At 34.8% G+C, this 25,881-nt stretch overlaps 2 protein-coding genes across 3 annotated transcripts; one reads left to right on the top strand and one right to left on the bottom strand.

Annotated features, from left to right (window-relative positions):
• Positions 1–901: 901 nt before the first annotated feature.
• On the bottom strand, positions 902–14,391 carry LOC141817866 (serine/threonine-protein phosphatase PP2A catalytic subunit-like). Its single transcript, XM_074705493.1, has 11 exons — positions 14,146–14,391; positions 12,278–12,334; positions 10,402–10,485; positions 6,831–6,902; positions 4,847–4,918; positions 4,633–4,673; positions 2,874–2,940; positions 2,300–2,491; positions 2,131–2,220; positions 1,938–2,045; positions 902–1,350 (listed from the first exon to the last, which is right to left on the bottom strand). The coding sequence occupies exons 1-11, from the start codon at positions 14,239–14,241 to the stop codon at positions 1,285–1,287; spliced, it is 945 nt and encodes a 314-aa protein (XP_074561594.1). The 5' UTR covers positions 14,242–14,391; the 3' UTR covers positions 902–1,284.
• Positions 14,392–16,590: 2,199 nt separating this feature from the next.
• LOC141822289 (U-box domain-containing protein 4-like) lies at positions 16,591–25,457 on the top strand. Of its 2 annotated transcripts, XM_074709730.1 has the most exons (7): positions 16,591–16,836; positions 18,104–18,163; positions 18,511–18,791; positions 20,736–20,852; positions 20,970–22,946; positions 23,733–23,781; positions 25,075–25,457. In XM_074709730.1, the coding sequence occupies exons 3-7, from the start codon at positions 18,516–18,518 to the stop codon at positions 25,083–25,085; spliced, it is 2,430 nt and encodes an 809-aa protein (XP_074565831.1). In that variant the 5' UTR covers positions 16,591–16,836; positions 18,104–18,163; positions 18,511–18,515; the 3' UTR covers positions 25,086–25,457. The 2 variants fall into 2 exon arrangements, with proteins under 2 accessions (XP_074565831.1, XP_074565830.1); XM_074709729.1 differs by lacking the exons at positions 18,104–18,163; positions 25,075–25,457 and having other exon boundaries at positions 23,733–24,048.
• Positions 25,458–25,881: the final 424 nt, after the last annotated feature.

Here is a 25,881-nt window from a genome sequence, read left to right on the forward strand (position 1 = left end):
GTGAGAGCGACTGTGTAATTGCTCCTCATTCACTCTCTTATTCGTCTTTCATTTTTATATCCTTCCATCTGTTGCATTAACAAATACTCCCTCTTGCTCCATCTTCCCTGATTATTCATATCCATTATAGTTAACCTATTTAGCACAACAAACTCGAAAACAATTCTATGTTGTAGAACAAAATAATTGATTGCTTATTATTCCTGTGGAACAGTATCCGCCATGATATGTGTGTTGGATTCTTTTTCTTGGACTTACATTCAGCCTCTCACCGACATTAGTGGTTGCTAGCTAGAGTGGATCACTGCCATCCCTGAGAAAGGACAGCAGCTTCCGCCGTTGGTCGTCGGCGTCACCTTGTTCAATGATGTCGCTAGATAATGATCAAATTTAAGGTAAGAACTAGTAATTACTTATTTATTAATATTGAAAAATAAATAATTAATTTAAATTAATTACAATGCATTGTGCAAATTAAGTGACCCATTCCTCTGCAAAAGAAAAATTACTAGTTAGAAATTTTAGTTTACTAAATTTTTATTTAGATTGGTTAGATAAATTAATTATTCCATATATAGTAATAATAGATATATGTCATATATAGAATCAAGATAGCAGGATCCACACCCTCCTGCGTCGTGACCAATTGCAATTTCTCGATTTACCTCCTCACAAATGGTCGTGGGACCGATCGTATGGGGTCGTTGAGGTGACGGATTTCACTTTTTTTTTTTTTTTTTGTACAAAAGATAGCATGGATCCACAGATAGCAGGATCCTCTTTCGTTGAATCAAATAAATCACTTTTAAAATTAACAAAGCTAACCTGTAACCAGAAGTTGTTCTACCAAGATGAATCATTGTTAGGACGACAAATATACAGAAATTCAAGAAGAACAAGAACTGAAAGGTTAACTGAACCTATGGATTTGCTAAAGCAGTGTGCAAGTTGAAATGAACCCCTCTACAGAAATTAGAAACTGAAAAATAAATAATGCAAAAGAAGGGAAATGGGGATGAATATCATGAAACTCGGAATAACAAAGGCTGCTCCTAGAGCTGCATGGTTAGCCTCGCCATCTCCAACCACAATGAAACCCCCTTACAGATTAATGACCAGCACGTGCCGCTTTCAACAGGATTATACATAAAACTACCAAACTCTAGCAGTTTGGAATGCGAATGTCGAGTTGATCATAGGATCTAAAATGTCAGCAATCACAAGGCAAATTAGAAAGCAGTAATTGCTGCGAAAAATCAAGAATGTAACTCGTAATTAGCTGACTCAGAGAAAGTAATCAGGTGTTCTGCGAGTCACATCTGGCTCTCCTCTCCTGGGTGCCGGCTCAAACTGCAATAGAAAAATCACATTGATTATGAAAGTTGTTTATTATCCGTTTACAAAACCATACTTGACCACTAAAGCTGTCTGAAGAATTTTATGGAAAAAATCCACTAGGCAGTAATTCTTTACACCATGAGTACTTGACCTAAAAAAGGAAGAAAAAAGAAAGTGCTGCAGAGAGCTGTCAAATGTACTTGTCAGTTGTCACCAACTCACCCTTGACATAATAGATGAAGCATGATGTTTAGGAATTTTATCTAGACTAGAACAAGTAGCTCCTTACAGGAGAGAACAATATACACAACTTCCTAGTTACAACAAGCACAAATTGATAATCTCTAGCAGGCAGAGTAACTTATATTGAAGTAAGTATTTATACCAAAAAAAAAAGAAAAAGGAGCGAAATATTTTTATATTGCAAAATTTTTGAAGCGTCAATTTGTATCTTAATCTAAATGCCAAATGTTTTGCCAGTGTTGACTGTATACCTATTAGTATTACAATGAAAACATTCAGATGAAATAATATATAAATCACGAAACATTATCAACTTTAACACACCAACACAGAATAGAGATACATGAGAGAGATACCTGAATGAATGTATGACCTTTACAGTCATCAACTTCCAAGATGGAGGCCATATTTCCACACCGATAACAATAATTAGGGGCACTGAATATGGTAACCACCTTTTGGTCCTATTTGGAAACAAAACCAACCATAAGAATCAGGACTTTAAAAATTTGAGCAGAAAACACTGAAAAGGATAAAATAGGTAAGTACGTGTCCCCAGTTGTATCCTTCCATGACTAATTGATGTGCTCTGGCTATCAGCTTAAGGTTATTAGTATGATTGAATTGTTCTGATATATCCTGAGATTGAAATTACCCAAGGTTGCTAAGTAAAGACAAGTAGACACAATCATAAGGAAACAAAAGCATAACATTGTACTTGACCAAATGTATATCCAGCACCACGAGGAGAAATACCCCAACCACATCTGTCATCAGGATCAGACCATAAAAGATCACACATAGCTCCCTCGTGTGGAACTTCTTGAACACGATCAAAGCTCCGTATGCCATCAAGGGTTTCAATAGATGGAGATAACCCCCCGTGCAGGCAAAATATTTCAGATTCGACCTGAAAATACAACAAATAGGTTGTCATTAAATTTGGGAACTTGTTTCCATGAGGTAATTGTTATAGGATCAACAAACCACAGACATTCATCATCCACATCAATGAACCGTATTTGTCCCAACTATTTGAGGTCAACTACATAAATCTTATCCCTCCATTGAGCTTCATGCAAAGCTAATCACGAGTATATACAAATCAAGTCTACTTTTATTGCATTGGCTAATGTTTCATTTCATCTCCAAGGTATTAAAAGGTGGTTCCATGCAATAAGCGGTCAACCCACTGCTTAGCGCCTAGACGGTAGTTAAAAGTTAGGTGATCAAAATTAAAATAATATTTAAATAGAGAAGATAAACAGATATGCAATGTTTAGAGTACTAACCAAGGCTGTCAATGGGAAATAATCAAATAAATCAGTGAAGGTCTTCCATACATTTGCACTGCCATATCTGTCATCAAATAATGAAAGAAAACATTCTAAGGAACTAAAGTACAGCAAATAGCTGTGAAATCTAGAACAAGTTGAAATTGATACGCCTGAAGTTTACAGTACAATCAGAGTGCAAATCAAGAAGTGTCATGGTTTTGTTTTCTGTAGAACCAAAAATACATGCAAAACCAGTAAGGAGGATTATACGTTTGACTTTGATGCTTAATGACTATGAAAGGTAATAAAATAGAGATGATTCACAAACCCAAACATAACAGAAAAGATGAGACCTTGCACCTGCACCTTCTAATCAATGCTTGTTATCTTGCCACAAGATGGGAAGTGTTATAGCTAAGGAGATATGAGATCTTGTTGGATTGGAGGGTGGTGGGTGAATGGGTGAATAACCAATGGTTTAACTTCTACAAAAGATTAGTGCGCAACAATCAAGAAACAACAAAACACAAATATGAAAGCAAATAAAGAAGATGATTCAAACAAGAGTTTTTACATGGTTCGGAATCCTCGGCTCCTACTCCACGGCCAATAACCCTTCAGTGAATCACTCCATGAAATCTCCTAACTTTCTCCTCTCCGGATAACCTTTCGGAGGTGGTTACAAATAGAACTTTTCATACAAGAGAGTAATTACAATTAGGGCAAGAGAACTAGAGCGAAAGATTTGAGAATTAGCAATATATAAGCACTTTGATTAAGTCATTTCCTAGCTCTTTAACCCCTATTTATAGCCTTTAATCAAGTCCTCATTTAGCCTTCATGGTATCTCCTCCATTTGTTCCGTTGATTGTTTCATGCTTCCAATCAACTATTTTTTCACGCGCAACAGCTTTGCCAACTACTTCAGTTATTTACCATCATCTTGCTATTGCTTCTGGAATATCATCATTGTACCAAATTATCTATTCCATTGTAACCCTATAATTGTTCATCAGCCAACTTAATCTTCCATCAGTTGAAATTATTTCGTCAACAGGTCAACTACCTTACAAACAGAAGCGAGCAACAACATTCTGTTCTCTTTTCATTTAACCTGAATCAACTTTGACTCAAGCTTCAGTCGATTGATTGAAAAACACATTCAGTCAACTGTATCACTACCTAAAGTCATTTCTAAAGTTTAGTCCATGCACAATCTAGCCCATGATAAACCTTTTTATAAAAACACTCACACTCAACTTTGTACAAAATACAAATGCTAAGAGTGTTGTACTCTTCCAAAACTTCACATGCTAAAATGTCTTGCTTTTGGATTTTCCTCATCTGCCAAACATCCATAACCCTTGACCTACTAAGACTTTCATTTGCTAAGCATCTAATAACTCTTGACATGTCAAGACTTCCTCTATTGCATATACTTATGTGCATCAAAAATCCTACACCTGCACACCTGATTAATAAACACAACATATTCTAGCTTAACCCTTTGTCCAAACGTTAAAACCACTTAAGGACATGATTCACCCACATATCTTAAGTTAATGAAGTTTATTTTAATGCTAAAAATGGAACAAGTACATAAGTAATCCATATTTAACATGAATTACACACTTACGCACAAATATACAAGTTAACACTGAATCTGATGGAAAATCAGCAAACAAATAAATGCTAGAAATTGACAACTATAGGATAAATGAATACAAATGTGATATTGATGAAGATGAAACCACGGGAAAAAGTGATTACTTACTTTCTTAAGCATTCATCATAAAATCCATAAACTTGAGTAATCTGCAATGTGATACCACATTCAGTTTGGATACAAGGGTAATATATTTGAGACGAAAACAAATCCACAAATTAGTTTGTCATTAGTTAATTTTCTTTACTTTATAAACACGTTAACCTATACTCCTTCTGTCAGTAAAAAAAACAACGAGTTCTTTGAGAGAACTATTGCAAACCTGACGACTTTCATGATTTCCTCTGAGAATCGTAATTCTTTGAGGATATCGAACCTTGAGGGCCACCAAAAGCTTAAATGCCAATAGGTCAGTGCAATACATTAGATACTCATCCAAGTGTGTTAAATTTTAGGACAATTAAAAAAACATAATGTCCCAAAGGGAACAATAGGAAAATTATACCATTACAATAAAACATCATTTGCTTTGAGTTCAATACAGTAACTCATGTTAAACAATGCTTTGAGCTCAAATTATAATGTAATCGCCAAGACATTAGAAGATTCAGCTTGCATTTCCAGGTACCTACTGTGGTGGATGACTAGCACAACCGGTGGCCATACAACAGCATGGACAATCAAAGAAAGAAGCAGGTCTCAGGCAGGAGAAAAACAACCAATAAAAACTCACAAGACTAACTTTTGTAAAATGATACTCCCTAGGATGAAGCCGACAAAAAGGAAGTGCAGAGCTGTAGCTTGTTCAAGTTGATAAAATCCAGCAAGCACAAATGTCATGCAACAAATTTAAGGATTTGGCAAACAATGATTCAACATGCTCATCATGAAATTAATTAGTAATGAGAATGATTACAGATTGTCAGTATCAAACATGAGTCATGCAACATCTACATATCTATGTCTAATATGAAATATAGACAAATGCTAATATCCACCCATCACACTTCCACAGAATTGAATTATTTCCGATCATTTAGCAATAATGGATCAGATAACATCAACCCTTGAAGTACAAGTATGTCATGTGTGGGTATGCATGAAACTAACAGGTCAAGCAACTAGGTCATTCTTCAGTATACATGCTAATAAATAATGAATAGGGTTTTTTAGGGGAAAAATACATACTAAAAAGTTAGCAAGCCATGTAATGCTGCACATCCCAAGTAATTGTTAACTTGTACGGTCAGGAGTCAAGGGGCTCAATAAATCATTTTGCTTATTTATCTAATTCTGATGGTCTAGAAATGACTCCCCACTTCAGGAAACAACAGTAAAAAATATATGGGCTGGGCACCATCATTCTGAATTGCAAACCACATAATGACCCTAGGCTTATTGCTTCCTAGACACGCACCAAAGTAAATTAATGCTTCTGAAATGATCAAAATAAACATTTTTTTGGCTCTGTTCTCTCTTTTTATTTCATCTCAAACATCTCTCTCCCTTCATTCTCCAGAGAAATGACCATGTCAATGGGGTACCTATTATATGCAGTTCCAAAGCAAAAACTGGTGTTTGACTGATGAGTAAGTTATCAAGTTCTTTTCTGAAAACTTGAGAGAAAGTCAGGAAAAAAGGAGAGGGGAACAAAAGAGGGGAGAAAGGAAGGAAAATGAATAGCAAATGGAATCCCTTTAATATTTGAGGAATAAAAAAAATTCAAGAATGAAAGAAAAGGAAGCAGACTTCCCTTGCACTCTAAATTTAGTTGGCCAAGCAAGAAATACCAAATCCTTCCTCTCCCTCTGCCTTCTTTCCCAGCAAATCTCTCAGTCCATATAGCACTTTAAACAGTATTGACCTTTTAAGTTGCAACTTAAGTGTCATGATCTCTTCACATGCACATACATATGGAGTTGCAACCGAATTATACTTACCCTTTGATGAGGAATAATAGACAGACATAAATATCCATTGTATAAACCCTTCGTAATTATCCTCCCAACAACTAGAGGGGAAAAAATGCTTTTTTTGATGGATTAATGTTGAAAAATAACCTTGCATAGAATCACAATTAAAGGATAAGAAATATCCAGCAACCTTGAATAGATAGGACTAACAAAGCTTGATTAACATGAAGATGTTGCGATATGATAAACCTAGAAAGTGATATACTCATTATACGCAAATTGAATACCCCATCGATATTATAATCTTACCGTAATCTAGAGGAGAAAAATAGTATAGTGTGTAGAGAGAAAATCAGTATGAGGTATAGGAAAACAACTGTAGAGATTTCTTACCGTTACAGTTTCAACAGAATAGTACCCACGGTCCACATAATCACCCATAAATAAGTAATTCGTATCTGGACACTAGCAAAATTGGAAAGAAACAAATCAATCATATATCAAAACAAATTCATCATAGTCAAATATGTCAGTAATTAAATTTAAATGTGTTGTGTATAATAACATATTTGTAGACTTAATATAATCAGTCAATAATGTTTGACTTGAGCAGTAGACCATCGAGATATATGCACTCAGGGATTGGGGCTTAATTGAATGAAATCATTAAAAGCCCTATTCATCAAGGCATCACAATCGGTATGATAATGGAGCAAGTTATAGTAGGGGTAGAAAAAGATGACACGACTCTTCCACACAATGTGATTGCCCCATAAATCTGTGGATTTAGGTTTTAAGTTAACCATTTATGACTTGTAAATGAGCAGGTCTTATTGGGGTTCCATAGGTTGACCCATGATGACTTTCAATTTAATATAAAATCAATACATATAATTCGTAAATAGAAATTCTAAATCTTATCCTTATACAAATAAATTTAACAATAGACATTTATATCAACATTTATATAAGTATTATTTTATAGATTTTAATTTTAATTTATACAAATTTATTAAAATTAAAATAAAATTTAAGTAAATCAGCCATGTTCGTATTACAAACTTTGGCCCATTTATTAAACAGTTCGGGGATTGGAAATAATGGGTAGTGGGCCACCCATTAGAGTGGATATGAATTTTTGTCCTTGTCCTGAATTAGAAGTTGGGTGGGGCAAGGCAGGTTGGGTCACATAATGATCTCTAGAGCATTATGTGACCCAGTAGGGAGAAGAAGGGCAAAGTATTTATATAAATAGAATAAACAAGTCGTATAATTCTATGTAGAACATGACATATCAGGCAGTCTGAGTGATGGTCAAATCTTCTCCGGGGCCCTCATCCTATCCTAGTCACATTGTACCCTTTGAAATCTGAAAATTACATTGTACCCTTTGAATGTTGAAAATTTGTGTATTTGCAAAATCAAATTTCATATATTGACTACAAATATTACAATTTTCAAAAGGAATATAATGTGATCAATAGAATTAAATTAATTATTACTGACTGCATGCCAATTAATAATAGGATCGTGTATATGGGTGTAGCGATTCCCTTTTGTCCAAATAAAACCAACATATTCCTCTCAACTTGGTGTTGGAGCAAACCAAATCCTGAGTAATTATTCTTTTCAATCCCCTGAGAGGACTACGAATTTGATGTGACAATGTGGCCTCCCTCTCCCTTGCCTTCCTCGCCTTTTTATATTTCTTCATCGTCTTTACGAATCTTACAATCAATATATTTTGCAGATTTGGAGGCAACCTAAGGAAAGATACATATTATCATTGTCACACCTATTCAAATGCTCCTACAACAAGACCCAACTCACTTTATGGAGGCTTCTATCATCAATCCCAGCAAGTAGCAAATGAAGAAGGGAGGGGAAAGGCTCAATCAAGAGACACTAGGGCACAAGCTATGTGATGACACAAAGCTTAAGCCTCCTGGGAGATTGAGCCTTCTAACTCCACCAGAACTTCACCCTCTACCTCTAGTCTTTCCTCCTTTATGCTCTTATGAGGGTGTTTTGCCTCCCTTGTTCAATGTCAACTCACTCTCCCCTTTCTCAGTGGACCACTTACCTATCCGACAAGTTGTGGTCATAACATTCAGACAACTGAACTAAGCTGTTATACATTAAAGATGGAAAAAGGAATAAACATAATGTGTGGCAAATGCTAAAATAGCACAAAAGTGGAGTTGTTAACAAAAGTTGTTGAAAAACAAACTATAGAAAAAAAGAGGTTGACAAATGTTCAAAAAAGTCAAAGCGAAGAGACCAAATTTAGAAGGAAAAAAAATGATAGTTATGACACATTTGTTTCCACAATCTTTGTTTCTCCTCTTTTAGCCGAGTTATTAGCTTGTTTCTTCAACTATGTAATTTCCCATTGGTGTCTAATATTAAATTTTTACTCTCTCGTGGCATCTTATTCATGAATCAGAATAAAATGACCAAACTTCAATTTAATTTCAGCGTTTCTACTCTCATAGAATAATGATGAAACCCTAATCTCATTTTATTGGCAAATCTTTATAAATTGCAATCTCAAAAGTTATGGTTTTATCTCTTCTAGTACCTCTTTCTCCACTTGAGTAAATGTTACCTCCGACATCTTCTCCTTTTTCTTAGAGTAATATCAAGCTTATGTGTCTTCTTACTTATATTTGTTTCCCTGACATCCTTGACAATTGCTAGCTTCATCATTGCAAACTCCAAAGCCTAGTATCATCAGTTTGATTAAGAATATAAGACTATCATATTGAATCTTTTAAAGATAAGGTTAACTCAACCAAACTCTCTTTCAAAGAATACGACCCAATTCAATTCAGAGTATTACATCGTCAAAGTCACTCAAGTTGCACAATCTATTATGTCTTTGTTGTCTTTGTAATTTCATCTCAATATCATATCAATTTATTTTTCTATTGTGACACAATAGTGTAATAAGCTAGCCATCAATCAATACTTCATACCTATTCAAAATATTTGGTTATTGGAATCGTATATGTGGGTGTAATGATTCTTTTTTTACCAACAATACAATCTTATCCCTCACATCTTTGATAATGGCTCCTAAGTTTATCTTATATTACTTAATGGTCTTAATATCAATTAGAATTTCCCTCATTATAAAATATATTACTTAATGGTCCCTCATCTTTGATAATGAAATTTATATTCTTCATTTATACAAACTTTGGATGGGCAAGCATTGGTTGAGTACTATTATATATTTTTTTCATAATACTATGCTACTTTGCAAAATACAATGTTAAATGCTAATGATTTAGTTAATATTAGTTGATTGGCATGTTAGCAAGTTCTTGGTCTCTGTAACGATGTACATGCCAAAATGAAGTTTGAATGAAAAAATATGAAAAATAATAAGTTTGCATGGGCATACAATTATGCCTCCATATTTTGAGGCATGACAGCCCCAATGGGTTTGTAGGCGGAGACAACCCTGCACTAAAAACTATAAAGATGGTTGACAGATAGTATGTTCCAGCTTAACATCTCCCCATCCTGGATGCACTGAACTTTGTGTCCTAATAATGGTTGACAGAGTGCTAGAGGGTTAGCTTGGGATGTAAAGAGATCGACAAGGATTTCCTTCCCTTTTCCCCAAAAATTGGGTAAACAAGTTTGAACAAAACTTGCCAATATTTTCCTAGGAACCTGGACTCAAAGTATCAATACAGATATAGATCTAGGAGTAGAATACATCTAATTACCAAGTGGGAAAATAAGGTCAAGAGGCTCATTAGACAAAGTGTCCAAGTAAACTAAATGTTTCCCCTCACCTTCTCCATTGTCTTTTAATTTGCTTCCAAGTAAATGAGAGAAACTCATTCCCTCCTGTTTTTATCCCAATTTTTAACCCAAGCATACAAGAAGGCTTAACCAATGAAATAATTTATGGTCATTGTTCATCCAATGTCAAGGAAAGAAGTAGTACCTTGCCTCCAATTCGAAACAGTTCTGCCAGATCATGAAATTGCCCATGAATGTCACCACATATTGTCACAGGGCTCTTCACTGGCTGTCATAAGGTTAATTTGCTATGTTAGCAGTGATTCCTACATAATTCTATATGTGGACTATACAACAAAATAAGCTTTGTGCCCCAACTATTGAGGTCAACTAAATGGATCTAATCTTTTCCATTGAGTATATTAGAAGTAGAGAAAGTGTACAGCTTACTTGTTAGGGGAATCAGAAAACCACAATCAAGATCAATAGAAAGGTAAATAAAATTGTTGTACAAAAGACAAACAACTAAATATGAACTAAGAATTCTCAATATTCATCTACATTGTAACAGTTCTTAAAAATCATTAGGGATTGACAATCATTGACCATGTTGAGAGGATTCCTGATTGATGAAAACCACACACAAGTAAACCTTTACCTCATTCATCATGTTGACTTATATAATCGTCTAACCAGGATGCTGAGAACATAACATTTGAGCAGATCATAGAACAATGGCAAAAAAAGTACAGTTGGATTTAAGGACAATAGTTTTGCAATAACGGATCGTGTTAAAATGATCTGAGCAATTGCATATATTCATAAGTTGAAAACATAACCAATGCAAGATGCACACTGTAGGAAAAGAAACCCACTTTGATTGATAGGCCAGCACAAATTTATACTCTGCAATTTGCACATCAGTTCTTTTGCATAAGAAAAACTGATCATCAATATTCAACCAATGTTGCATAAATGTTCTCTGCCGTCAAAGACAGCCCAAGCAGAACAATAGTCTAGCAAGAGAGTATCATTCCGCTAATGATGTATCATTGGTCCATCCAAATCAAAATCCTTAAATTAAAGCCACCATATAAATTAAAAAGGAGTATTCTAGTTATAATAGCATTCATGAACCATTTCTATACAACAGTAAAGTTACTTGTTTGTCCAGAACCTACATGACAAAGGATACATACTAAATGGCTAGGGTCGTAGCTCTCATAACATTAGAAGCAAGGCAAGGTTTCCTCGAACAAATCAAACTAGAATATAATTTCAATTAAATATGGAAGCTTTTATTATAATGCTTCATTTTCAATTGGGTTGAAAATTAACGAAACGGTGATAGAGTTGTCTAGTTGATGAGTATGTTTGCTCCTATGTGTCAAGTTTGGCTAACTGTTTTTTGCTGGCAAAACCATGGCTGTGGAGATGAATCCTTTCATCACACTAGTAACTCCAATGAACAGATTTTTGAGATCTGTGTTTTATATCTTCCAATAGATTAATCTGACATTCGGTTACAATATCATAACTTCCTAACGGTAGAAGGACATCACATGTTAAATAAAATCTTGCCATGCAACAAAACAAATTAATGCCATGATCGATAGCAATTTGGAATTTAGGATACATTTAGAACAACATAGAAACACATTAGAAGAAGCAATTTAGGATACAAGAAAAACAATAAACATACAACTCATTACTACTCTTAGCGCCATGTAAGACTTGCCTAACCAATGAGACCAAAACATGAGCTAACCAAGTTCTGATCATATGATATTACAAAGATACAGCTTTACATGCAAAAAATTAGTAATAATAAAGGTATATAAATTTAAGTTTGCATTTAGGCATTAGCAGAATTTTCTTAATCTACATAGAAATGCAATACCAATGCTGTCAAAGCAAATTTTTAAAAAATGGATTTATTTTAAAGAAGATAAACTTGTGAAAGTTGAAGGTACTGTCAGAAGCAAAATCTAAATATGCAGACTTAAATCTATTCAAATCTATATAAAAAAAAAAAAAAAAGAAGCATGTGATCCATGATGTTGCCTAAAAGTATTCCTCACCTGGACATTGCTTTCTTGCATCAACACCTCTTTGGCTTTCTGACACAAGACTCTAACCTATATAACAATAGCAATACCAAAGTTGAAGAATAAGCCAACAATGTCTTACAACAATTGAAATGATCACTTGATAAAAGCTACAGAATACAGATAGCTGTGTATAAACGTAATTGAAATAGAATTGACTTACCCAGCATATCTAGGAAACTTTTCTTGGTTGTTAGTGCAAATGGAATAAAGTGAGTTAGAAACAAGGGGATTAATTAAAGGAAATAAAACAATACACTTGGAACTTTAAATGCATTTGCATGGGCATATTTCATACAATCCTGAGTCACTCATTAGACCAAAAAAAACATAATGTTTATACAAAATCTCACTCTCTTCCTCAGATGTTTCTTGGTTGAAATAGATAATTATCTCTTGATGTTATAGCAACTAAATCTACTACCATGCTCGACCCCAGTGTCACCTTATTTTGCACTACCCATAAATAATTATTCCTTCCATCCTTTTTCAATAAAAGTGTTATGGCTGCAGATAATTGTCCATGGTTAAAGATATAGAGGAGCACATCTGTGAACAAGATAACTAATAACTCAAGATGTCCTAGCATTGGATGTGAGAGACTGCTAGATTTCCAGTCGATACTTGATAATAGGAGATATAAAATTTTCTGTCCAAATTCATGTAATGCATAAAGCACCTTCTATCATTTCTTTTTCTACACTTTTGTCTCACATAAAAACACCACCCATTTGAACCTAGCTGAATACTTTCCTACAAATATATAACTATTACATCAAGAACAACCAATCTACACCTATAAACTTAGTTCATAAAAAACCATTACCACAACAATTCTTCCTATTTAAAACTATTGAAGTAGATAAGAAACCATTTTCTGAGGTAAAAATACAAACAAGGGCTGTTTTTTTAAAACTAAGTAAACTTAGTTCGTAAAAACCCACTACTGCAATAATTCTTCCTATTCAAAACTATTGGCCATTTTCTGAGACGAAATTACAAATAAGGGCTGATTTAGTACACTATAGTACTTATCTTTGAACTGATTAAATTGTAATTTGCTAAAAAAAAATTCATTGCTTCAAGTGCCATGAGTATGCAACACGACATACAAGATAGTTTCCATCTCATTCATCAGATCTTTGTATCCAAATTAAGTTAAATATGCACCAAATCCATCATCTCATTGTTAATTTATTCTACAAAACATTAAGTGGATTTAGCTGATAGATTATATTTTAACATCTGAATCCATTTATGACCTGAAAAGTATGTAACTGTAAATCTGTATGTGATGAGGCATCATGCATATGAGGAAGTAATCTTTTGAAACGAATGAGCGAAACCAATCTTGGGCTAATAAGCAATTTTTTGTTGAATAATAGTTAGCGTTAACAATTATAATAACATGGACCCTCATGTATAATACAAATAATACCCAACCTGTAACAAAAGAAAATAAACGGACACGTAAACTAATAATGAAACTCTAATACCATCGGATTCCAGCCATAACACGTATATAGCTAAACCTATCATTTACAACAACAGAAAATAGGAAGCTTAGATCGGATCCAGCATAAGTAGAGAAATAAATTTAAACATGTAGGAAATCAGAACCCTGATCAAATAAGAGATCCCTAAATCCTTTAATTAGATTACTGGGCATCCTGCAGAGACCATATATTTAATAAAATACTAAAAAAAAAAAAACAACTTCGATTCTTCGAGATTCAGGCGGAATCGACTCTGTCGGAGGCAGGAACAAGGAGCAACCACCAAAAATGATCAAGCATTTAAACGATATCTTACAGAAAACGAAGCAGCGAGTGAGAGCTGACCTCCTGTTCCGACAGCGGTTTGCACTGCATAAGCTGCTCGATCTGCTCGTCGAGGTTGTCATGGGAGCTGGACGCCGGGACCGCGTTCGCGCTCATTTCTTCTCCTCTCCGCCTCCAATCGGAACCCTAGCAAGATCTCCTCGTCCCCTGCGAGTACAATTCCCTCGCTCTTCGTCTGAAACGAATCTACCTCGGCGAGAGAGGAGCAAAAGGAAGAAATGGTTGGGAGAAAATATCAAAGAGAATGAAACCTTGGGATGTTTCGCCCATTTATTCGCGTCCAAAAACTGAAATTTTAAGTAAAAAAAAAAATTGTCCCTGCGCGCCGATTAGCTGTCATATGTCAAGCACGATGAGTCGTCAACGATCGGTGGTGATGTGTAAGAAAAAAAGACATACTGGTGGTCCCAGGTGTAACTAGTAATCTGAATGATTGTTTATCCTGAATGGTATTCCGGACAATGTTTGACTGACGACAATCGATAATGTTACTTTCTCCTAATATTATAATGCTCACTTTAAATGCGTCATCAAAGTTTAATATATTAATCTACGAATGTATTTTTGAAATAATCAGATTTAATTTTCACGCAAAAATAACAAATTTCACCTTTTATTAAAATATACTTTTTAAATTTATTTAATAGATAGAATGGGGAGTTGGAAGATCAATCAGATTATAAAATTTAGATATCTGATATAAAAAAATTATATTATCATATTATTATTATTCCTATATTCAATAAATATAATCTCCCATATTTATATTTTGACAATCACTTTAAGTTACAAATAATCAAACACAATATAAGTGCATATAAAAAAAAAAATCAGAGTTTACTGTCAACTTGAGCTCCCCTGAACATCAATAAATCATCATAAGTTTACTATGTCTCCATTTATATTTTGAAAAATATTATTTTATTTTATTATTATTAATCAAGTATTGTATAGTACCTTATTATAGTCATTTTAATGGATAATAGATAATTAAAATATATGAATATTATAAAGAAAAGTTAAAAATAAACAATCATACATGTAAGATACACATAATGAATATCAGAGTTAATGAATTATCCCTAAAATTCATGCTTCTTATAGGATACAGTATAAAATTTGCAACAGAGCATGAAAAAATGTATAAATAAATCAATATATCAAGATAACAAAATCAAATTTGACTTTAAAAAACTTTTTAAATCTACTATTTGATATACTAACTCACACATTCACATGCTCCAATCTAAAATCATAAGATAATTAATTTTTGATATCCAAATTAAGTTAGAATTAATTATGCAATGCTCTTTAGAAATTTATTTATTTTCTCACAAAATAGACTCTATAATAGAATTTGTATTTGATCCCTGCATCTCCTAATTTACTTGGTTATGTACTATAAAAGCATCCACAATTGAATACTCTAACAGAGTATTATAATACCTCATTGCTATTAAACACATTGTGGAGGGGTATTATAACACCCCTTCAATTGAACACGTTCAATTAAAAGTGAGGTGGGTCAGTTAGGAGACTGAGCCCACCCCACATGTATTTTTTTTATTTTTTAATTATATTTATTAAAATGGTTAGTTTTAATGACTATTTTAAAATTGAATAAAATTTTTAATATTATTTTTTAAATAGTAAAATTATTATTTTAAAAGTAAGATTAATAGTAATAATAATAATTTTAATATTTTAAAATATTTTTAAAATATATTTATTTAATATGATATAATTTTAAGATGATTGAGTGGACAGATGGACCCATAAATAATTAGTATTAATGTTAAAAGAAAATGTGAGTGAAAGAAATATATTGTTATAATGAGTATGTGGCAGTATATCTCATGTTTTTTAATGAAGTAGAGGGTGTTATAACAAGTGTGGGTTGTGAATGCCTTAAAAAAGTTAAGATAAAATTAGGAAAAAAAAATATTTATGATCAACATAGAAAACTAATAGTTTATTCTAAATTTATTATCTTTTATATTTATTTTGTTCATTTTTTCCTAACAATTCTATTGCAATACATTTTGAAAACTACTAAACATTTTAATACATACATGTCCATGTATCTCATATGCAATAATACATACCATTAGACTATTTTCAATGTTTTATAAAAAAAAGATTAATTATGTTTTGAAACAATTAAATTAATATGGTATTAAAAAATAATAAAAATAATTAAATGTTTTAAAATAAATTAGTTTTTAAATAACAAAAAATATATTAATTCATATATTTAAATGTCGGCGTGTTATTTTAACCGACTCCATGACGTCACCCGTGAAAGTGGCATTATTCGGATATCGTCTGTTTAGCATTCAGGATAAATAACCATCGAGACGAATGGGTAAATGACACCGTCATTTACCACGCATCGTGAAAAGGTAATCTGCGAATTTCAGGTTGGGAAAAGGTTCGAAGGTTTTCTTCTCCTTGATTTTTCCGCAGCCATTTCTTCCTGCTGCCCGTCTCTCGCCGAGGGAGATTTGTTTCAGAGGAAGAGCGAGGGAGTTGGACTTGCAAGGGACGAGGAGATCTTGTTAGGGTTCCGATTGGAGGCGGAGAGGAGAAGAAATGAGCGCAAACGCGGTCCCAGCGGCGCCTAGCTCCCATGGCAACCTCGACGAGCAGATCGAGCAGCTCATGCAGTGCAGACCACTGTCAGAACAGGAGGTTAGTGCTTGATCTTTCTTCGGTGGTTGCTTGACACAGTCGAGTCCGCGTGGATCATCGATGAATCGAGGTTGTTTTATTTCGTCCTTTTGTTAAAAATCTTAGATGTTTGCAGGATATCCTGTAATATAGACGAGCTAAACTTAAGCTTAATGCTCGCTTAAGGTACTTAGGAGTTAGGAGAGTAGATGTACTCGTCTACCTTCCTCAGGCTCAACTTATAAATCTCACAAAATAAATTGCTTAACAGAGGTAGATGAGTGATTAAGTTACACATCACAATTTAAGGTAAGAACTTCATCATGGTGGATGAATCACTCTCTTGGTTGGTCTCCAAACTTAACAAGATTATCCTTTGAACTGGTGAGAGTCCACCTCAAATGAAGGTTGCAAGCAGAAATCAGCTTGGTCGCCAATGACATCCACTGTCATGCTCCACAATTCGTTGCCCAAAATGCATTGAGTAAGAGGGAGCTATTCAATAATGTAAAATGAACATTCACCTCAACACTGACCCTTGAGTTTCCCCTTATAAGATAGAGCTCACTGTAGTTCCACTTGCTGATGTTCAGACTAAGGCTGGGGATGGGAGATATTGGGTCATACACACAAAACATAAATTACTCACGAGGGAGGACCGACAGCCTGCTGATGTGGTTGGAAGGGCTACTGACTAGTGCTACTGTTTTTTTCTAAGGGTGGAGGGAGGAGGGGTGAAGGCAATGGTTGCTTGATTATTGGAAGGTCGGCAGGGGTTCCTCATAAGGGGGAGGGGACACAATGGCCATTCATAAGGCATGCTGGCAGTGGTGGTCGCCATTCGTGTGGGGATATGGGCGATGCCCCTTTGCGAGTGGGTGTTGGTGGCAACTACTCATGAATAGGTGCAGGTGTTAGCCACTCATGTGGAGTCTTTTTTAATACTAGTCTTTTTTTTTTTACCCAGAAAAACAATTCCTTCCCATGTTTCGTATAATTGGACTCTTTTGTGCCATGGCCACATTTGCTTCTTCTCTATTATGCGCTACTTTCGAGAATTGTGTTTGTGAAGCATTTTTTGCTTGAGGATGACCATGTCTTGAATTAGCCATAAAAAATGATGGCATGCAGGCAGTTGTGGTTTGGTCCATGCTATTTAAAACATATCCTCACACTAAGCTTCTTTAATAATGAGTAGGTACTCAAAACAGTTGTTCTCCTTTCTCTGAATGCATGCAAAGTTAATAACAAATCATGATTACCTACTAATTTCTTTTTCTTTTCAAAGTTATAAAGAAGGAGAGGAAGGCAGAAGAGAAACCGGTGATTTGACTGAGCAAGAACATAGGTAATTTATTAACTTGGGTTTAATAAGTTGCATTTTGTTGGATTCTATTCCATCTTTAATATTGATGTTAATCTGCCATAGACTTTGGTTTATAACTGATACAACAACAACAACCAAGTCTTATTCTACTAGGTGGGGTCGGCACTTTGGTTTATAACTGATATATGATTAAAAAAAATTGATCGATTGGTTAACTAAAAATTTTGGATGGCCTACCTAAATTTAAAATTGCCGATGTTAAATGTTGTTTTAGTTAATTGTCTTTGTATGTAAATTCATGAATGGTTTTAACTCTGAAGGATTCTGAATCTTGTGAAGTATACTTATTGTCTTTCACATTTTTGTAGATACAATGGAGCCATCATCATTGAAGGCACTACTACATAGTGTGACTGAGTTTGGTCTTGTATCTTCCGGCGGCCATGTACAACTTGAATTAGTTCAGAGATACTGTCAAAAAATCAACCACATCCTTGAGAATTTTAAACCAGTATGTAATGAACTTGTTGCTTCGGAGGTATCTTTGGATGTGCAACTAGTCAAAGCGTTGGCTGAACTTGATGCTGCAATTGATGAAGCAAGGGGACTGGTCCTGAGTTGGCATCTAATGACAAGTAAAATTTACTTTGTAAGTAGATCAACTTGTTTATTATACCTAGTATCTTCCCTTTAAGATTATTCTATGGAATGAATTGCATTTATGTTCTAAGAACTTTACCACAATTTTATTCAAGCAAACCCATAATTCTTTTTATCTCTATTTTTAACTTAGCTGATCAAAATGGAAGGTTCTTATTGATTTTGAACAGGATTATTTTGCTGAGATGCTTCGTGAATTTTTTTGCTCACAATAACAATTATCAAGCATCTTTAATAGCGAAAACAAATTGCAAATTTCATACAAATGTCACTTTTCCTCATTTAGTTACTTATACGCACAGTTTAGAGATTGCTAAAAAGCTACAATGTAAACTCTTAGTTTAGATGATTGTTAGTTGGCTCTGGAAAAAAAAAAGAAACTATCATGCTATTCTAGAGGATGAAGAAAAAGTAGTGGAACGGCTTCATTGTCTAACCTTGCTAACCTCTGTCCGCCTGAACATGTTAAATCTAGATGCAAATTTGTTGAGTGAAATTCTGTTTGTTTCATGAGGCTGTCAAGAATTATTAACAATCAGCATGACATGCTTACAGTACACTACATAGTTAGGGTCTGAGGTTCCTTATTATCATAATGGTTTTATTTTCAATAAAAGGCCCTTCTCGTCTCTCCAAGGAAATTTTTTATAGTTTTGTCTCTCGTCTCTACTCAAATATAATGATTTATGTTTGGGGAATTTTCCTCTACTAAACCAGATTTTTCAGCTAGCTAGTCTTTATCTGGCATTTTATTTAATTCAATGTGATCAGTCATGTTTTAGAATCTCATGTCATGATCATCGAGAAACAATCATGAGAATTCTATGTTGCCTTAAGAATGCTCCAATAAGATCTGTTATTTCATGATTGTCTGTATCTTCAAATTGTGGGGTACACTGACATAGATTGGGCGAATCTCCTATAGATAAAAGATCCACAACAAGTTACCATGTTTCTTGGGAAGGTAATCTTTGGGAGGTAATCTAATTTCCTGAAAGAGAAAGAGGCAGATTATTATAGTCAGGTCAAGTATGGGGCAGATTGTAGTGAGTCATATCCAGCTTTTTTGGGTCAATATGGGTCATGCTCTCATAAATCCAATGGAGCTCTATTACAACTAAGACGTACATAGGCCTTTATAGTGTTTTATGAGAGAACAAAATTCATAGAAACCGATAACCACTTCGTTAGAGAGAAAATATAATCCAATAGATTGCCATCTTATGTATCAGCTCATTAGCTAGTAGGCTTGCTCACCAACTCAGAATTTAGTATATCTATAACAAATGTGAGTTCCCACAATATATCTGAACCAACTTAAGGGAAAGGGAAGTGTTATGAATCTAAATGGAAATGCCATTAATGTATGGATCTACTATTCATTGATTAATAATATATAGGAAAGCAGACTGCATGTAACCTATTTTTTTCCCTGTAACACTTATGAAGTTGCATGGGCTCACACAGATACGACAGGTTCCTTTCTAGATGTACTATTAGATTGATGAGATTTGGTGTTCTATCTTTGATATCATCCATTTCATACTTCACACTGTGGTTGTATGGTCTCTTTGTCATACATGCATGATGGATGGAAAAATATATATAATATAAGATTTAAGAGAATATTATACTCTATCCTTACAAGATCTAGAGATGAAATCAAGTTTTGTACCACGAGAGATTCACCTTATCTCACTTATTGGACCCTCTCTGGAGACTAAGGCCCTTTAATTGAGCCATAATACTTAACCCTAAAAGAACCTCTTGATGAGTTACCTCGTTCGGAGCATCCAACACAATAGTAGTCATATAACTACTGGAACTCTTACTGCATTTAGTGATATAAGAAACTTGCGTTTCCCTGTCAGGAACTGGTAGGCTCTTCAAGATCACAGTTTAATTGTAATCATTACTCATTTGCTTACTGCAGGTTTTGCAGATGGAAACCATTGTGACAAAGATTTATTCTTCTATGCATGACATTTGTCAACTGGTTACTTCTGCGCTTCCATCTCCTATAGATAGTATGGCTGTAAAATGCATCAAGGTAATGGAGAAAATAAACAATTTGTGGTTTTCAAATGCTTTTTCTGGAACATATTAAGTTCTGGATTTTGTCCTTTTTTGTTGTATTTATCCACAATAACATCTATGTACTGTGCAGGAACTTCAATGCATGGATGAGAAGCAAATATCTGTTGTCATTGAAAAAGCAATTAGGGATCAGTCAGACAATGGTTCCTCTAGTTCTGAGTATTTAGATATGATTTCATACTCTCTGAGCTTGTTGTCTAATGAAGAATTACTGATGGAGGTTGTCACACTTGAGAAGCTCAAAGTGAAGCTTGGCTGCAGCAATACCCTGATTGAAATAGAGGATATCGATGGCTTCATTGCTCTTGTCACTTATATGCATGATTGCTATACTAAGATCCACCAGGTGCACACTATCAATGGTGTGTCTGTTCCTGCTGACTTCTGCTGCCCACTTTCTCTAGATCTGATGTCTGATCCAGTCATTGTGGCTTCTGGTCAAACTTATGAACGGGCTTTCATACGAAAATGGCTTGATCAGGGCATCAATGTTTGTCCTAGAACACATCAAACACTTGGACATACAAATTTGATTCCAAATTATACTGTTAAGGCACTAATTGCAAACTGGTGTGAATCAAATGACATTAAGCTTCCTGATCCACTGAATTCGACGAGTTCAAATCTTCCTTCATTCTTGAATCTTACAGATGTGAGTACTAATGATCTTATTGTCTCTCATACTAGTCATGCTATCAACACTAACATTCCAAGGGCTCCAGAATCTTCTGGGAAAGCAACTTCACATAAGGATGCACATTCATCAAATGGTTTGACATCTCAGGAGACTTGTGTTAGTGAAAAACATGTATCCCCTCAGCATAGTTCCTCCTCTAATGTAGCAACTTTGCAAATGGCCAATGGATTGGAGACAAACCATTCAGGAGTGTCATTAGAAGCTACTGAAACCAACAACGAGTCTAATGTGGAACTGAGGAATGCTTGTTCTGGCAGCCAAATTGTCGGCCAATCAGAACAGGATCTAACTGATGATAATATCGAACAACCTGGAGATGCTAACTTGGTTTCATGGGTTTCAAGCGATCTGACCCATTATAGCAGTGATGCTTCAGGGGATTTTGCACAGGATTCCCAAGCTTCCTCTGCTCCACAGCAAGAACCTAAGTTTCCACTTGGATTTGTTGAGGCTCGTTCTAGAAGTCAAAATATGCGGAGACGGTCATCAATACCACATATCCACTCTTCTCAATCTTTGGATTCAAGGTCTGATCTATCAGGTGTTGAATCTGAAATTCGTAAGTTAATTGAGGGTTTGAAAAGTGATTCTGTCGACATCCAGAGAAATGCTACGGGAGAGTTGCGCCTTCTTGCTAGGCACAACATGGAAAATAGGATTGTGATTGCAAACTGTGGAGCTATAAGTTTGTTAGTTGGACTGCTTTATTCAACAGATCCCCAGACCCAAGAGAATGCTGTAACAGCTCTTCTAAACTTGTCAATTAATGACAACAATAAGATTGCCATTGGAAATGCTAATTCCATTGATCCGCTGATTCATGTACTTGAGACAGGTAATGCTGAAGCGAAAGCAAATGCAGCAGCAACATTGTACAGCCTCTCAGTAATTGAAGAAAATAAGGTTAGGATTGGACGCTCTGGTGCTATTGCACCTTTGGTAGAATTGTTAGCTAATGGGACTCCTCGAGGAAAGAAAGATGCTGCAACAGCATTGTTCAATTTGTCAATATTTCATGAGAATAAAGAACGGATTGTGCAGGCTGGAGCTGTCAGGTATTTAGTTGAGCTGATGGACCCAGCAGCTGGTATGGTTGACAAGGCAGTGGCTGTTTTGTCGAACCTTGCTACCACACCAGAAGGGAGAACTGCCATTGGCCAAGCTGGTGGCATCACAGGGCTTGTCGAGGTTGTTGAGTTGGGATCTGCCAGGGGAAAAGAAAATGCTGCCTCAGCTTTGCTTCATCTATGCACAAATAGTAGCAGATATTGTAGCATTGTTCTGCAGGAAGGTGCTGTGCCCCCATTGGTAACATTATCACAATCTGGCACGCCACGAGCCAAAGAAAAGGTATTATCATTTCTATTTTCCTTTAGCTTAATCTATATAATCATTGTTAGTATTTTGTGCCCTTATTATTCCACTCATCCATTGGTTTTGAATAGTTGGAAGTTAAGGTTGACACTCGATCTTCTTATTTGTGTTTGTGAATAAACAATAGCTCAACTTTTACCTACAAAATTCCTAGTTGGATTTCATTATCCAACCGAAGATTACTTGTTTGTTCCTGATTTGCACACAAGTTAACCTACTTATATGTTCACAGCTCGAGTATCTGCTTGGTATTTTTTTACCTTTGTCTTGCGGTACAATTAGAACTTAGGCCTTCCTCAATTTTTTTTGATTGGCACAACAATCCTTTGTAAATGGAAGCTTATTTTGTGTGCCTTTCTTCCAAATGGAGAACGCAATCAAAGGATGCTGGGCATCTGGATTGGCCGTCGTATGTGCTTCTTGATTTACTATGGTGGTCGGTGGGAAATTTCTGTGGGACCGAACCGACCACCTCCAGGGATTGAGTCCATGAGACTGACTGGGATTTATCATTTTTTTTTATTTTGTGTGTGTCAGTCCCTTTCTTTTCCTGATTTCTAGATAGGCTTACTTGATGATTTCAGCCAGCCAGGCTTAAATTATGTTTGCTTTACGGTAGCTACTTGGTAGTTAATCATATTAGTAATTGTGTATAATTGTGTTGATGTTTTACAACAGCTTAAATTAGTCTTCCTAGATATGAGCCTGCAGCAACTGTTATTTACACATGATTTTTATTCTTTTTTTCCTTGACTTTTCCAGGCTCAGACACTTTTAAGTTATTTCCGGAGTCAAAGGCACGGGAATGCAGGTAGAAGATGAGAATTATTTCCGATTTACTATTGATATTTTTTTTTGTAAAATTGGATATTAAACTATTTCAAAAATTAGATATTTGAATTATTAAAAAAATACTACATATTGTCCAATTGTATTTCTTTGAAAATTACAAGATAAGTCCTCGGGGTATAGCGGGATGATTGTTCTGAAAAGCATCAATACCCTATTTTTAATGCTCGGCTGAGTTATTTTTTACGGGATACATTTTTAGTCCTCCTAAAATAAGAAGAAAAGAATAAAAGAAAATCTAAGAAAAACAGTGGAGTGCAAAAGAAAAGGACATATTGTATCTTATGATTCAAAATATATTATATGTTTTTTAAATATCATTTCTAGTATGGTAAATAATCAGTTTTTTTTAAAAGAACAATTGTCCTATAGAATGCAAGAATGCTTTAGTATTTTCTTTAGAGTGCAAAATAAAACCAAAAGTGTAATTGTGAAATTTTTTTCAAGTAAAAAAAAAAAGAGAAAAACTTATCAGCATTTTTTAATTATACCCAAAAATAAATGTAAATTTATTAAGAAAAATATTGTAAATAAAAAATGGGAATAACAGTGTTTCTACAAGCAATGACAACAACCAACTTCGACAGTTCATTGATAACAGTGTTTCCTTAATCCAGATCCTGTCTTTGCTTCGTAAATCATTGAGTTTGAAAACAAGATATCCAGTTATACATGATCTCAATCCATAAATTGTTCTATCGTGATTGAATATTTCTGTTCTTTTATTTCCAGTCAAGAATCCTGGGAGGTTCAACATAATGACAAAAAGAATATCCTACCCTACGACTGAAACACGACCTTGCACCAAATGAACAATTTATTAAAAACATAAACTAGAAAGATATGCTAGGCAGAGCCAACCATCATCTTCACTGTAATTTAGCAGTGTATCTCTGCCATTTCACAAAATTACGACTAGTAAAACACATGGCAAGATATATCTCATTTGAGCCTTTCCACCCTTGCATAAGGTAAGTGACAACACAGTCTTCATTCATTTTGTTCAATCAAATTGTTTAGGGAATAAACTTAGCATGAGTTAGGAAGGCAGGAATTAATCAAAGGGCTTTGTGCCTCACCAAGGTCAGCACCATCCTTTTGTTCAATTATAACTAATCATAAACAATTTTTGAGAATGAGATCCACGGTAGATATTTACCATCTGGAATTTAGATAACCACTAATTTCTTTTGTGATCTACCTATTTAATGTGTATATATGATTATCTGACCTTTTTATGAATGTTGAAGTATAGGTATCAACTAGAAGCAGATTACAGGCTAAGCTTATTGGCATCTGTGCAATGTTTAGCTTCATTCAGATGTGGAAATTATCAGTGATGCAATACAACAAGATGCAAATCCGTGAGAAGGAGCTTCTAACTCAACTAGAACAGCAACTCAAGAAGTGAAGCCGTTTATTACTCAGAGCAACTCCTTTATCTTCAAGAGAAGTTAAATGAACCTGACAAACTTCAACAAGAAGCTAACTGGAAATCTCAAGGAGTACAGAATCAACCGGAAGCCTCACAATCGGAAGTGGCTTCCCTTAAAAAGAAGTTAACTGATTGTAAAGCAGGCGAGGAGGGGCGATGGGCCGTCAAAAAGAGAGAATTCTTATGTTCTGAAGAATTTTGTAACTTACTAGGTGCTAGATCTGCTTCTCTTCTGAAACAAAGATTTTGTGGAGCTGTCAGCCAAATTAAAGAGGCTGGTTATCCTCTCGAGGGACAATTTTTTCCTAAGAAAACAGCAATTCTGGTACCAAACCCTCATGAAAATGGATGAAAAAGGTTGATAATGATGATATATACTTTATAGGTGATGGCATGAAAGAATTGATATGAGAGGCAAGTTGTAGGGAAAGAAAGTTGAATCATTAAAAAAGCACAATAACCAAGAGAGCAACTCAATCACTATACCGAAATTGAGCTTGAATCCAGGCAAGTTAAGAATAGATACATAGGAATTGCAAATATACTCATGGCCAGTATACAAAGTCAATAAGCGTGCAGACAAAGAAGGTCATGAGAATGCAGCTCTTAAATCAGATGTCATGCATC

This window comes from Curcuma longa, chromosome 2 (genome assembly GCF_044706935.1).
Source record: "Curcuma longa cultivar G26 ecotype Majalengka, Jawa Barat chromosome 2, ITB_CL_G26_1.1, whole genome shotgun sequence".
Lineage (NCBI taxonomy): Eukaryota > Viridiplantae > Streptophyta > Magnoliopsida > Zingiberales > Zingiberaceae > Curcuma > Curcuma longa.

Coding starts and splice junctions, on each gene's coding strand:
- LOC141817866 (XM_074705493.1), bottom strand. CDS start 14,241: ATGAGCGCGAACGCGGTCCCGGCGTCCAGCTCCCATGACAACCTCGAC. Junction 2,492..2,873: donor ATTTCCCATTGACAGCCTTG/GTTAGTACTCTA, acceptor TTGTATTTTCAG/GTCGAATCTGAAATATTTTG. Junction 2,046..2,130: donor AAGGATACAACTGGGGACAC/GTACTTACCTAT, acceptor GTTTCCAAATAG/GACCAAAAGGTGGTTACCAT.
- LOC141822289 (XM_074709730.1), top strand. CDS start 18,516: ATGGAGCCATCATCATTGAAGGCACTACTACATAGTGTGACTGAGTTT. Junction 18,792..20,735: donor TGACAAGTAAAATTTACTTT/GTAAGTAGATCA, acceptor TGCTTACTGCAG/GTTTTGCAGATGGAAACCAT. Junction 22,947..23,732: donor CGCCACGAGCCAAAGAAAAG/GTATTATCATTT, acceptor TGACTTTTCCAG/GCTCAGACACTTTTAAGTTA.